Below are 13,866 nucleotides of genomic sequence, written 5' to 3'. Positions count from 1 at the left end.
CAAGTTTGATTAAAAATTATGGCTGCTGATGCATCAGCATAGTTCAATAACGGCTACCAAAAATGAAACATTTTTAATCAATTTGTATTTTTCATAACTAACAAACCCTCAGTCTTAACATTAGGATAAATCTTCTAGCGACAGCTGGAAACTGGTAAAGTTAACAAAATTGTGTACGTATACGTACTACAAGGGACTATACGTAATGGCATCTGTGCTTGGTCATGAGTTCTGTGGGACCACCCACATACCCCTTGTTAATCTGTGATCATACTAGTTATTAAAATGTCAGAGAGAAACCTATTCCTCTAACGACATGCACTTCTGTATGCCCTGAATTGGTAACAGAACTTGACGATGCTGAGTGGGCTTGCCAAATCACCTCAAATGATTAATCACATGAGTATCTAGGACCACTCTTTCTTGGCCTGGCTTGTGTTCACTTACAGTCTATGACATTTGTGTTCTAGGTGACTGAGTCATTCAGATAACCCTGGAGTACTTTGACGGGTCAAAGCAGAAACTCCAGAAGGCTGCTAAAACACCCTCCACAATGTAAGGAACAGGATGAACAGAGGCAAATCTGTTATCGTGACCTTTGACAGATTGGTTCCTCATCCTGAATTCTGGAGCAAATTCAAAAGCTATTCGCCCCAACCTCTTTTGAATTCACGTCACAGCCTGACTCTGGAGTACTCCCACTTTTCCAAGGTCAGAAGGAAAACCTATGTCAAAACCTGTTTTTTGATAGGGTAGCTGCTTTTTGTCCTCAAAGAAGCTTAAAAAAGAAACTGACAGGTGACAAAATGGCTTAGCTCCTAATAAATCCCAACAACCCATATTAATTTTTGGTCTGAGTTATAGTCAACAGGTTATTAACCATTTTCTTTATTCCAGATACCCATAGGGTTTGACAATAAAGAGGAGGATTACCTAATTATGTTGGATCTGGCTGTGGGATTATTGCATCTTCCCCCAGCAAAATTTCAGCATAATCACCACTCTCATGGCAATAGTGTTTGGGATTTTTTTTTATTCATGGTGAGGTTGCAGGTTTCCAACAGTATCTTTATTCCTGATACCCATTCCAGTTTGGCAATAAAGAACAGGAGACACATGAACCTATAAATGTATTATAGTTGACTCCCACTATTCGCGGACTCACGATTCGCGGAGTTTTCTATGGGCCATATATACCCATTATTCACATAAAAATTCGCCTATTCATGGCATTTTTCACTGAAAAACATTCACAAATTACTGTATTTTCATATAATTTTTGTGACTAAATGCACTTTTTGTGATAAAACGTTTTGCGTGTATAACTATCAAAATAGTAGGCAGTTCTAAGCCTTTTTAGAGGGGTTTTATGTATTTGTGGATTTTAGCTATTCGCAGGGGGTCTGGTACCCATTGCCTGCGAATACAGGGGGTCTACTGTATCCATTGTGGTTTCTACAGAGAATTACCTAACTATGTTGGTTCTTGCTGCAGGATTGCTGCACTTTCACCAGTTCAGGAATACTGGTCTATGCTAACCACTCCGTACTTGATGACTTCTTCAAAGGAAACATTTTTGAAGAAAGTTAACTAGGAAAGGAGTGAATGTCTGGATTTTATTAGTGCTTGAACCAGGCATAATATTTTATACGAAACACAAAATTCCTTTATAAGGAAAGGCTATTTTCCCTTTTAAAAAGTCCTCATTCTTGGCTGGGAATGACAGGCAAAGAGACAACAGCAAATGGTAACTAGGTGTATGAGTGGTGAAATGTTGTCTTTGTCTAAGAGAGCCCATTATGGAAATCCGAGCTCTTGATGTCAAAGCAGTCAAAAAGGCTGCCTTTTCCAGCACATGAACTGAGCAGATGACAGGAGTCTAAGAATCTTATTTAGGGACCAGGTAATGTGAAACCTTGCAGGAACTGACCTTTGCAGTATATTATTGTTATTATCATTATTATATTCAGTAGTAGATGAAATCCATTAACATGGAACAAGCCCACAGGGCCCATTAAATTGAAATTCAAGCTTCCAAAGAATATGGTGTTCATTAGGAAGTACAAGAAATCTACATCCACAAAAATAAAAATCAGCCTAACGTATTCAAGGCATGTAAAGAAAAACACAATGATACTATATAGCAAACACAGTGAGTCTGATCAAGCAAAGCACTTTATGCAACCTATATGCTTTCAATAATAAGGAACACAGCTGTCCCTCCAGTTTTGGCAATACAAAACACTGTTGCATTTTGTTAAAAAGGTTTTACCCTTGTTTTAATCCTAAAACAAAGATATTTGAGGTAGAATAGTTGGATTTTTTTGCATGCTGCATCTGATGATGATGATGATGAGATTGTATTTTTGCCTTCCAATGACACCACCCTCAACAAAAAATAGTAACTTTTTTATGAGAGGGAGAGAGAAAGAACATACTACTTACCTGTAGTAGTTCTTTACCCTGACTGTACAATACAGATACGTATATGTAGATGGACAGGAAAAATATTAAAACTTCTTGTGCACACAGTGACAGACAGAATTGGTCACTGCTTTATTTTTCAAAGTTATGCAGCAAAGATGATCATCACATACTACTTTCTGTAATTACTTTTTTTATTGATGTACATGTACGAATAATATACTACGTATACAGTAAGAATTAGTACAAGTAGTAAAATACATCATTATACTGTACAGTACAGTAAATAAATGTGGTATTGTGTGTGTGGATAGGAAGGATAAATATTGAAATCAATCACGTTGAAGGAGTAAGAGTATGCAATAATTTGTTTTCTTGTATACTCATGTAATACAGTGATCTACTTTTGTTAATAATATTTTACTTATACCCTAATGTATATATCTAGTCAAAGTGTATGCAAGCAGTCCCTGGTTATTGGCAATCTGGTTTTACGGCGCTTGTCTAGCGATGACAATAATTAGATTTTTGGTGCCGATCCCACTTAACTGTGGCACAGATAAGCGCTGTTATCCGCGATTTTTGTTATTGTCACGCAGTTGGGAACAGAACACCCCCAACAATAACTGTACTAATGTACGGGGCACTATTATACACATCTATTTCAGGCGTGTCTGTAGCGTGTCTCATTTGATTGTGTGTTCGTATGAAACTATGTCATCTGATAGTATGTTCATATGTTCGAACTACTGTCTGTTCCTTCATAACTTGTAACAGAGATGGTAGACAAGCAGAACAGAGTTAGCTATCGACATTAGAAGACCTGTACCTCTTTACCTAAGCTTTATCATGTAGAGGAATAGGATTAGCCATCATCATTGGCAGAAGCGATCAAGCTATCGTTATTAGAAGACTTGTACAATCATATCTGATCTTCAGCATGTAAAACTTCAGAAGAAATTATATCTATTTTTATACTTAGTGTTTTCTACAAGAACCTCACCGAACCATGAGTTTAACACATCGTCGTAAAGATAATACCGACTTCGTAAGTGATCTACAAAACCCCAGACACTCCATTGAAGATGGAAGTGCAATACCAACCGACTTAGCGTAAGTTTATCGCTAGTCTAACATTACCTCATAGGGCGCCTTATCATACAAGGCACTAGCCCTAATATCTGCATAGGGGTTTGTAATCAATTTACCACAGGTATAGAGGGGACAACTGTATGTACTATACGGAGAATACTTCAACACCCTTTTTTCCCCTACTCACGGATTCCAATTATTCAAACTGATAAACTGGTGTGTGTAACCAGGTTTAAACCTTAATGAACATTTGGTGCTTTAGGCAACTGTGTTGGAATTGGTTTTATTCAATACTATATCAATCAATGATACCTTGGAATTAAACAGTTTTTCTTATTAACTTTTCATGTACTATATACAATAAATTACCTATATCGCATAACCAACAAAATTATCTCAGAGTCCAGCGTATGCTGCAGAATGTATAGTGTATCTTTACGACAACTTGATAATGATTGACCACATGAGAAATGAGAATGGCTCCCAACAAACATCTCTGCCAAGTTTACCAAATGCTGTTCCTCATTCTTGAAATAGCCTACCAACAATGACATAAAGCTTGGGGTAAAAAAAAAATAACTCCAGCCAATTTTCTTGGCCATAGGTAATAAATATCAAAGCATGATTTTGGAAGATTAATTATTTAGACCCATTTACGTAACAACCACAAAGTAAAAATAAAGGATGACAGCACTTCACCTTTTCTGAAATGTTACGTTCACAAAAGCACATGTTATAAGCAACTGAGACCAAAATATTACCCACATCTATGCCTGCATAAAATGTATCACATGCTTGCTAACTGTGATGATACTGCATATTCAAACAACAATCATTGTAACATGATACAGTATAACTTTCCTATCAAGACTTACTTGAGACCTTGGCCCATATCACGAAGGACCTCTTTGGGCTGTCGGTGGGCAATGATTAAGCCATGAGTTTCAATTTCACGTAACCTTTTCTGGTAATTTTCAAGTTTTTTCTGCAACTGTTGTATCAAGGCGGCTGATTTCTGGTTCTTTTTCTCAAATACTGCCTTAATGCGAGCCAATTGTTGACGGTCGGCATTTGCAGCAAGTTTAAGGTATTCGTTGACATTTTCTGGAATCAAGAAATAACCATTAAGATAATAGTTAAGTATTACAAAAAATTCAACATATGTAGCTATGTAGATGGTAAGATATGGGTTCATAAGGCTATCTACAAAATATTCATAATCAAAGAACTACCAGACTTTCATACAGACAATTTTTAGCTTTCCCAAAAGAGTAAAAGCTATCTTGATGCCGTAAAATCCTGATTTAATAATAAACCTGTATGAAAACATTTAAACATTGTAGTATACTATGTACATATATAATAAATTTCATACTTAGTATACGTATATATTTTGTGAAAAACAAAAAATTGACAAAAAGAAAAAGCTATCTGTAATCTGCAAAGACCAAGAGAACAATATATGAAATAAATACTAACACACACTAAGCTCAGAATATATGTATGTCAACAAGTACAGAATTTTTTTATATATTATAACCAGTACAAATTCCTCACTAACATCTTTCATCCTAATGGTCAAGACCACTGTTCTGAAATTCTTTCTGTTTTTAGTTTATTCCTTCACAAGAGAAGAGAAATTGTATCCTAGTTATTAGACATAACCGAGACTTCCAAATAAGTAGACATTAATATTTATGTCAATGTGTGGACACAACTAAAAAAATCTATAAATTTCCAGAAGACATAAAAATTCATCAGACAATGCTGTCAAAAAAAAAAAGAACAAAAAATCCAAGAAAAAATTCTACAGCCTACATAATATACTATACAAAAATTTCACTACAAGTATTTAAAATATCCATTCTTCCACATAAATTACTACAATACTAAAATTTTAAAAAAGCTAGCAAAGATACAATTCACACAGTCAAAAGAACCTAATTTGTCATGTACTACATCTTAATTTTTTCCTTTAAAACATGTTTACAAATCAAACATTGTTAATACCCTTTTCCTAGAGAATATGCTAACATTTGTTTAAAATACTGACCGTCTCGTGCTTTTTGTTCCTCCTTGATGAGGTCTTTAGTTTTCTGTATCTTTGCCTGGATGTGGTCAACGACTTCCCTCGTCCGTTGGACATGCTGAGCATGGTCATCCTCATCAATGCCTGCTCCATTGTCACCCTGACGCAAAGCGTCCACAAGCTCCCCTGATCCATTGGATACACCTGATGAAGGGACTGTTTCCTGTAAGGGAGGTTACAAGAATTCTCAAACAGTACTTGAAAGATCTTGATTAGAACTACAAATCTGTGACTGAAGTTTAGAAATTTAAAAGAGATTGTAAATCAAATAGAATTTGGTATAACAAATTTGCATCTACAGAAGCAAAGATATTGTTCAGCTAACTCTCCTCTTGAAGCCATAGAGATGGCCTGGGGCAGTGAAAAGTGTTCAAATTGAAACTGGTATTTGGGAGGAACAAAGGACCAATAAAGGGCTGTACGTATAAATAAAGTGAAAGAAGGAGGTGTTGGAAAGGAAGTATCTTAATATAGAGAAATTGTGAGAGTGCATGCAGGATACAGGTGAATGGCAAAATGTGTATAGGAGGGCTCTATTTGCATGATGAATTTCCTGAGTAGGTGTAGGAAGTGGCCATTTTTTTCTACACGGTTTAATATGCTGTAACACGCTTCAGCACTTACATTGTAATTGCTGCAGTGACCAATATTTTTTCCAATTGCTACCTTTTGTATGAGGAAAGACTTAACATTGAATTACTGAATTATGGTATACGTATGTACGTATAAACACACACACACATACATACATTATGAATTTGTCTGTTAATACATACATAATTCAATGTTAAGTCTTTCCCATTAAAAGCTACAGGAACAAAATATATAGTACTACTAATATTTTTATTCCCCCACAGTGGGGTGGCACCAAAAGGGTACAGTTTTCTGATTTTGCAAGAAGTTTTCTGGGGTGAGCTTGCTAACCCTGCACCCTCCCTCTTAACTCCAAATGCTGGCATTCAGTTACAGCTGGGTGTACTGATGGAAAACAGGTCAAGAGCAATTCACAGACTTATCAAACATATGTCGAGTACTGTAATGTTCAGCCAAAGTGCTACATACTTTAGTGGACTGCACCCTCCAGGTGGTGGCATCACTATGGCAAGCCAAGGGGTGCCTGGGCCCCATTGTTACAGTGCTTGGCACTCCCACTGGCCCCCCAGTTGAGATTCCCTTTGTAGCTGAACTTTTGGGATATCCTTACATCTTGTGTTGGTCCCTGTTACGTCTAAGCTTGTAATCAATCATATATAGATGTGAAGTGAATAATTTTTTTCTTTTTACCACAACTGACACTTGTACTACTGATATTATTTTGATCAGATTCGATCCATTTACATGTCACTGGAATGCTTTAGCTAAGAATGTACAGTGGTACCTCAGGATGCGAAATTAATCCGTTCCGAGGCGGCCTTCGTAACCTGAGCTTTTCGTATCTTGAACCGCATTTTACATGTAAATTGCCTAATTCGTTCCAAGCCCTACAAAAACACCCCAGTAATTTTATAATAAAGCTAAATTGACCAATAAACAATGAAATACAACAATTTGGACCATTCAATACCTAACTTAATATGTACTACATAGTACCTGTAAATAAAGTGTATTAGTGTACATGGTATACTACAAGAAATACTGTACGTACATACGTACGTATGTAGTAAAATGTGGAACCTTACCTTTCGAGTGAGGCTAACTCCGAAAGTGGCGACAGAGGAGGAGGACAAACAGCAGAAAACTTGTACGTACGTACCCTTAACTTTACGAAACATTAAAAAATGTCAGGAAACATTAAGATTACACTTTACGAAACACATGGCACAAAACGTTAACACTTAACTTTACAAAAAACTTAAAATTAATTTTTTTTTCTTTTTTTGATTTACGTTTTTTTTTTGTTTTTTTTTTTTTTTTTTTTTTTTTTTTACAAAATTTCAATTTCTTCACCACTTTCAACTTTCTGTTTTTTCGTATCACTTGGATCTTCCTGTTTGCTTACTAAAGGCCTCTTTAAAAAATAACTTTCCAAGGAAGATTGCTTCTGCCTGCTTTTGACAATGTTCCTGAAACCACTCGGGTAAACGTCATCGAACTGTGCAAGCATACGACCTGTGTAAGCCTTTTCGGGGTGTCTCTTTTCTACAAATGACTGCACCTTATGAGAAGCAGCTAGAGCATCCTTAATTTCTGCCATTGTCATAGGGTTGTCCTCCTCCTCCTCACCGCTGCTAGAGAACTCTTCTTGAACGACGTTATGTTGCATGGCCTCCAACTCCTTCAGGTCATCCATCGTAAGCACCTCTTGGTGCTCCTTGAGAAGGTCATTGATGTCTTCCTCGTCGACGACCAGCCCCATGGACTTGCCGAGTGCAACATTCTCGTCAAGATCTGGTTGCGAAACAGTTTCAGGATCATCAACTGTTTCTGAATCTGCACCAGCTTCGCCCACGTCGAATCCCTCGAAGTCTCGGGCGGATACGGCATCAGGCCAGAGTTTCCTCCACGAAAAAGTTGCCTAGAAACCTCCTGCCAAGCTTGATCGATGAGTCAGATGCATATTACGATATCGAAATGCTCCTTCCAAAATTCACGCAAGGTGAGGTTTGTGGTATCGGTGACGTCGAAACATCTCTTGAAAAGATGTTTTGTATACAGCTTCTTGAAGTTCGATATCACTTGCTGGTCCATGGGCTGGAGGAGAGTGGTGGTGTTAGGCGGAAGATAAAGAACCTTGATGAAAGAATACTCCGCTAGGATATCTTCCTCGAGGCTAGGAGGGTGACATTTCAGGGGGAGGCGCTTCTCTTCCAAGAATTTCTTCACTGTTTGGCTGAAACACAGATTTACCCACTCGGTGAACAAAAGCCTCGTTACCCAGGCTTACGCATTAGCCCTCCACATCACTGGAAGCTTCTCCTTTAGCACTTTGTGGGCCTTGAAGGCTTGAGGAGTCTCCAAATGATACACATGTAGGGAATTCACCTAGCAATCCCCACTGGCGTTCGAACAAAGTGCGAGCATATGCCTGTCTTTCATAGGCTTATGCCCGGGTAGCTTCTTCTCTTCCTGTGTGATGTACGTCCGACGAGGCATTTTTTTCCAAAACAAGCCCAGCCTCATCACAGTTGAAGACTTGCTGAGAACTGTAGCCTTCCTTGGTCGTCATCTCGTCGAACGTCTCAATAAAGGCTTCAGCCGCTTTCTTGTACAAGCTGGCTGCCTCCCCATGCCGCACCACCGAATGGATGCCAGTCCGTTTACGGAATTTTTTGAACCACCCATGCGAAGCCTTGAACTCTGGGGTTGGCATCGATGTCCCTTCTCCTCCGCCGTCTTCGGCCTGGGCAATCAAATTGCCGAAAATAGCGCTGGCCTTGTGGCAGATTGCCGTCTCCGTTATCGTATCGTCAGCGATTTCTTTGGCTTTTATCCAGACAAGAAGAAGGCTTTCTATTTCATCGTGCACGTGGGTCCTCTTGCTGGACAAAATAGTCACGCCCTTGGAAGGTGTAGCTGCTTTGATGACTTCCTTCTGCTTAAGGATGGTGCCTATTGTCGAAGGATTTCGGCCGTATTCCATGGCGATCACACTCAATCGCATACCAGCTTAATATTTTTTAATGATCTCCATCTTCATCTCCAAAGAGAGCATCCTCTTCTTTCCGTGAATTTCAACTTTCTTGGGACCCATGACTACGTATATACTGTACGTAATTATGTTATGTAGTACGTATAGGTATGTAGTAAAGTTCTCACACAACACAATAAAGTATACTACAACAAAATCACAAACGAATTTACGTTAATAAACGTTAGAATGAACGGATACCGCATGCGTGCGATACCGATGATGCCGTGAAGTGGCCAAAGAAGCACGCCGCTACGTAGATGCATCATGGGAGGGATGCTGACCAATAGGAGAGAAGGATCTCATGGCGGTGACTAGCATCAGGAACCAATGGGAGAGCGGGAGGATGGTGGCAAGCTTACTCAGTTGGCGGCGCGCGAGTTTCAAAATTGTTATAAGTGGTCCGGGCGAATCCCCGACTTTACAGCAACAACCTTTCGTGTCTTGAACAATTTTCGTATGTAGAGCCGCAAAAATTTTTGTATTTGCTTTCGTATCTCGAGTTTTTCATAAGTTGAGCCTTTCGTTACTCGAGGTACCACTGTATATATATTAGGTACTCAGATAGTTTTTTAAATACTGTATGAGCGCTGTTATGAATATGTGGAGTCAGTGTTTTGTAGTGTTCTGCCTGGAGACAGAGCAGAATTCCTTTCACACTTCGTAATGAATAAATGTGGAATTCCTTTCACATTTTGTAATCAATCAAAGCAGAATTCCTTTTGCACTCTGTAATGAAGGATTCATCACTTCTGGAGGTGGCGTGATAGAGTCATCCACAGAAGAATGTAAACTCAGCTCGCCCGGATGTTCATCTCGAGTGATCACATTATGGAGATCACTTGTTACTCTGCCTTGGTGGAAGTTGAGGTTTATGTGAAAGACATCTGATCTGGTTTTGATCAGGTCTTATGGGCGGGACTATTAACCATACGTACATGTGTGTGTGTATGTTTCCATATGGAAGATGATGTATAGTTGGGCACTTGGAGTCAAACATTCAAGTGAAAAGGCATTTTTGAGTGAGAGCTCATACTGCTGATGGGGTAAGCGTATTTAGATTAAATGCCCAAGTGCATCATTTTCTTTTTAAATCTTAAACATTGGTTTCAGAGTTTTCTCTTTAATATGAGACATTTGCTCCAGGAGACTGATTTTTATTTTGATTTGTTTCTATGTATTCATGTGGGATTCCTTCTTTCTCAGATGGATCTGGATGTCCCTAAGGGAGTGGCGCTGGTCCAAATGTGACTGAGACTATTCATGGTACCTATATTTTTTTCACTTTGGAGAATTCTTATGATTGTGTATTTTTGACTGGCGTTTATAGACGAATTAGTTGTTGGAGAGAAAGGGATTTGGAATGGTTTTGTCCAATCCCCAGGTTCATTTTGGTTTTCCCATTTTATATTTTGATCTACCATTTTTGTGTTGGTGTATCATTTAGATTTTAACTCATGTTTCGTGTAAAAGGTAGAGTTTCAGAACTCGACTTTAGTTAATCAGTGCCTTAATGTTTCTATACAAACAGTTTATTTTTGATAGCTGTGGGTCTGATTTAGTGACCTTTCACTAGTTATGGAGAGAGAGAGAGAGAGAGAGAGAGAGAGAGAGAGAGAGAGAGGAGAAAGTTATGCTGGCCCAACAATACTGTTAAATTATCTTTACTCTCAAGGTTGGGAAAATAAGTGGCACCTTTATAGAAAAAGGTGTTACATATACTGTACTACTATAGTAGATTCACATCAACCGTGCATTTGATGTCTAGGCTGCAAACTCTCAGTCTCTCTTGAGAGTTCACATGGTTACCATCTATGCCTTTCAAAAGTACCCCTCAGGAGAGGTGGAACATACATCCTACCTATGTGAACTCTCGAGAGAGACTGAGAGGTTCCAACCCTGTGATAGGCTTATTAACAGCCAATTAGGAGCGTCGTAAGGGACTGGCCTAGACATCATATGCACGGTTAATGTGAATCTACTATAGTATATATAGATAATGTCCTTGGCTGATCTCCAGTTGCTGCCAACCTGACCCTGTACGAAAGGTTATCAGTCAGCTGGGGCCAAGTATTAGGCTAGAATACTCATCCCCAGAGATTTTTTTTTGAGCTTGGTGGGAACTGGAAATTTCTATCCTCCAGGTTCTACAAATCCTAATGGAGAAATGGCATATGGTGAAAAATATGCATATAAACATACTCTCAAACATATTAACACATATTTTCCAAATTATGCCCTTTTCCCGAAACAAGAGGCAGCTTCTGTGAAAGGACAACAATCACTGCTATTTTCATATTTTGATGGCCGCCAAATCTTGGTTGAATCCCTTGTGCAGAAAACTTCAACAACATTAGCCACTTCATAGCAGTGTTTTGAAACCTTACACTGAACCATTCACTTCCAACTATCATATAGATTATTGTTTGCAAGATACATGAGTCCTTCCTTCCCAATATCTCTTCAACATCATTAGCCACTTCATAGCAGTGTTTTGAAACCTTACACTGCACCATCCACTTCCATCTATCATATAGATTACTGTTTGCATGATGCAGGAGTCCTTCCTTCCCAATATCTCTTCCAGACCATCTCTCCACCCATTCCTTGGTTCTCCTTGCCTCCTTCCTTGCTTTATGTACTATATATACTAGCTGCCCATGAAAGCTCTGAATAAAACAATCTGGTTCTCTCCTCTCTCTCTTCATCTTCTCTCAAATCCTCGTCTCCGTCTCTCTCTCTCTCTCTCTCTCTCTCTCTCTCTCCTGTTCAGGTATTTGCTTCAGTTACATAGCCCAGCATATTTTACATTTTCTATTTCACCATTCCCCCCCCCCCCCCCCCAATTGCGAACTATTACGGGGGAACTTTAAAGGGCATCAAGAGTCTCTATTCATCCCAGTGACATTGAAAACTATGGATTAGACACTCATATCTGTATATTTTGCTTATTTTTAAATGTCACCACCTTCCCATCCCTTCTCACCTCACCCCTTCCTATCAAGGCTGAACTTTGACTTAAAGGGGTTCCGGAAGTATCACTATTCATCTCGGCATCCTTGAAAATGGATTAGACACTAATATTTTAAATGTCACTCCCTTCCCAACCCCCTTCCTATTTGGACTGAACTTGGACTTAAAGGGCATCGGAAGTGTCACTATTCATCTCAGCAACTTCAAAAACTATGGATTATTATATACACTAATATCTGTCATTTTCAATTATTTTTACATGTCACCCCCATCCCACCTCCTTCTCACCTCTCTTTCCTCTTGGGGCTGAAATTGGACTTGAAGGGCTTCAGGAGTGTCACTATTCATCTCACTGACCTCGAAAACTATGAATTAGATACAAATATCTGTCGTTTTTGGTTATTTTTATATGTCACTCCCTTCCCACCCCCTTCTTGCCCGCTCATCCTATCTGGGCTGAACTTGGACTTAAAGGGCATTGGGAATGTCACTGTTCATCTCAGCGACCTCAAAAACTATGGATTAGACACTAATATCTGTTGTTTTCCATTATTTTTACATGTCACCCCCTACTCACCCGCCTCCCTACCGGGGCTGAACTTGTACTTAAAGGCATCGGGAGTGTCACTATTCTTTTCAGCAACCTCAAAAACTATGGATTAGACACTAATATCTCTCGTTTTTGGTTATTTTTACATGTCACCCCCTTCCCAACCCCCCTCCCTATCAGGAAGCTTTTGGTTATTTTTACATTTCACCCCCTTCCCAACCCCCCTCCCTATCAGGAAGCTTTTGGTTTTTTTGGTTTTACATGTCACCCCTTCCCAACCCCCTCCCTATCAGGGAAGCTTTTGTTTATTTTTACACTTCACCCCCTTCCCAACCCCCCTCCCTATCAGGAAGCTTTTGGTTATTTTTACATGTCACCCCCTTCCCAACCCCCCTCCCTATCAGGAAGCTTTTGGTTATTTTTACATTTCACCCCCTTCCCTTGCCCACCCTTTTGGTGCCAGTGGGTCGCGCACCCACAGTATTCTCTTCCAGATGACAAGTCATTAATATGCCAAGTTTGGTTGAAATGGCTCAGTGCATTGCAAAATGTATGTGGCACATACACACACATATATATAGTATGTGCATATGATGTATGTATGTATATATATAGATATATATATATATATATATATATATATATATATATATATATATAGTATATATATATATATATATATATATATATATATATATATATATATATATATAAAAATATACACGAAGCGGCTCCGGTGGCTAGCGCCTAGCGGCGATCAACTGTAGACTGGCATTGTTTGAACTGTAATATCCTCATTATTTTTCAACAGAAAAAAGTAAGAGCATATTTGGAATCCAAAACTAATAATAAAGAAGTTTGCATGGGTGGATATCGATATCCGGCCGGATATTCTGATCAAAGCTACACCTGGTAAAAACTATCCCCTAATATCAATTGTTATATTTCATCACAGTAGAAATGTATGAATATACTTGGAATCCCCGTGAAAAACTATCAGAATAATTTTTTTTTTGTACGAATAATAATAAAGAAGTTAACATGGCTGGATATCTGGATCAAAACAACACCCAGCTAAAAATTATCCCCTACAAAATCTACATTTATGGT

At 38.7% G+C, this 13,866-nt stretch overlaps 1 protein-coding gene across 1 annotated transcript in view; it reads right to left on the bottom strand.

The window, feature by feature from the left end:
* The window catches only part of LOC135223654 (transmembrane and coiled-coil domains protein 1-like), a gene marked incomplete in the record, with an annotated part of 392,453 nt that overhangs the window by 42,820 nt on the left and 335,767 nt on the right, over nt 1–13,866 (bottom strand). Inside the window, 2 exon segments of the mRNA XM_064262306.1 lie at nt 4,392–4,620; nt 5,570–5,768. Coding sequence (XP_064118376.1) covers nt 4,392–4,620; nt 5,570–5,768 — 428 coding nt within the window.

The sequence above is a fragment of the Macrobrachium nipponense genome, chromosome 10 (genome assembly GCF_015104395.2).
Source record: "Macrobrachium nipponense isolate FS-2020 chromosome 10, ASM1510439v2, whole genome shotgun sequence".
Lineage (NCBI taxonomy): Eukaryota > Metazoa > Arthropoda > Malacostraca > Decapoda > Palaemonidae > Macrobrachium > Macrobrachium nipponense.
Note: the sequence above shows the minus strand (reverse complement) of the source record. Positions and strands in the feature narration are given on the sequence as shown.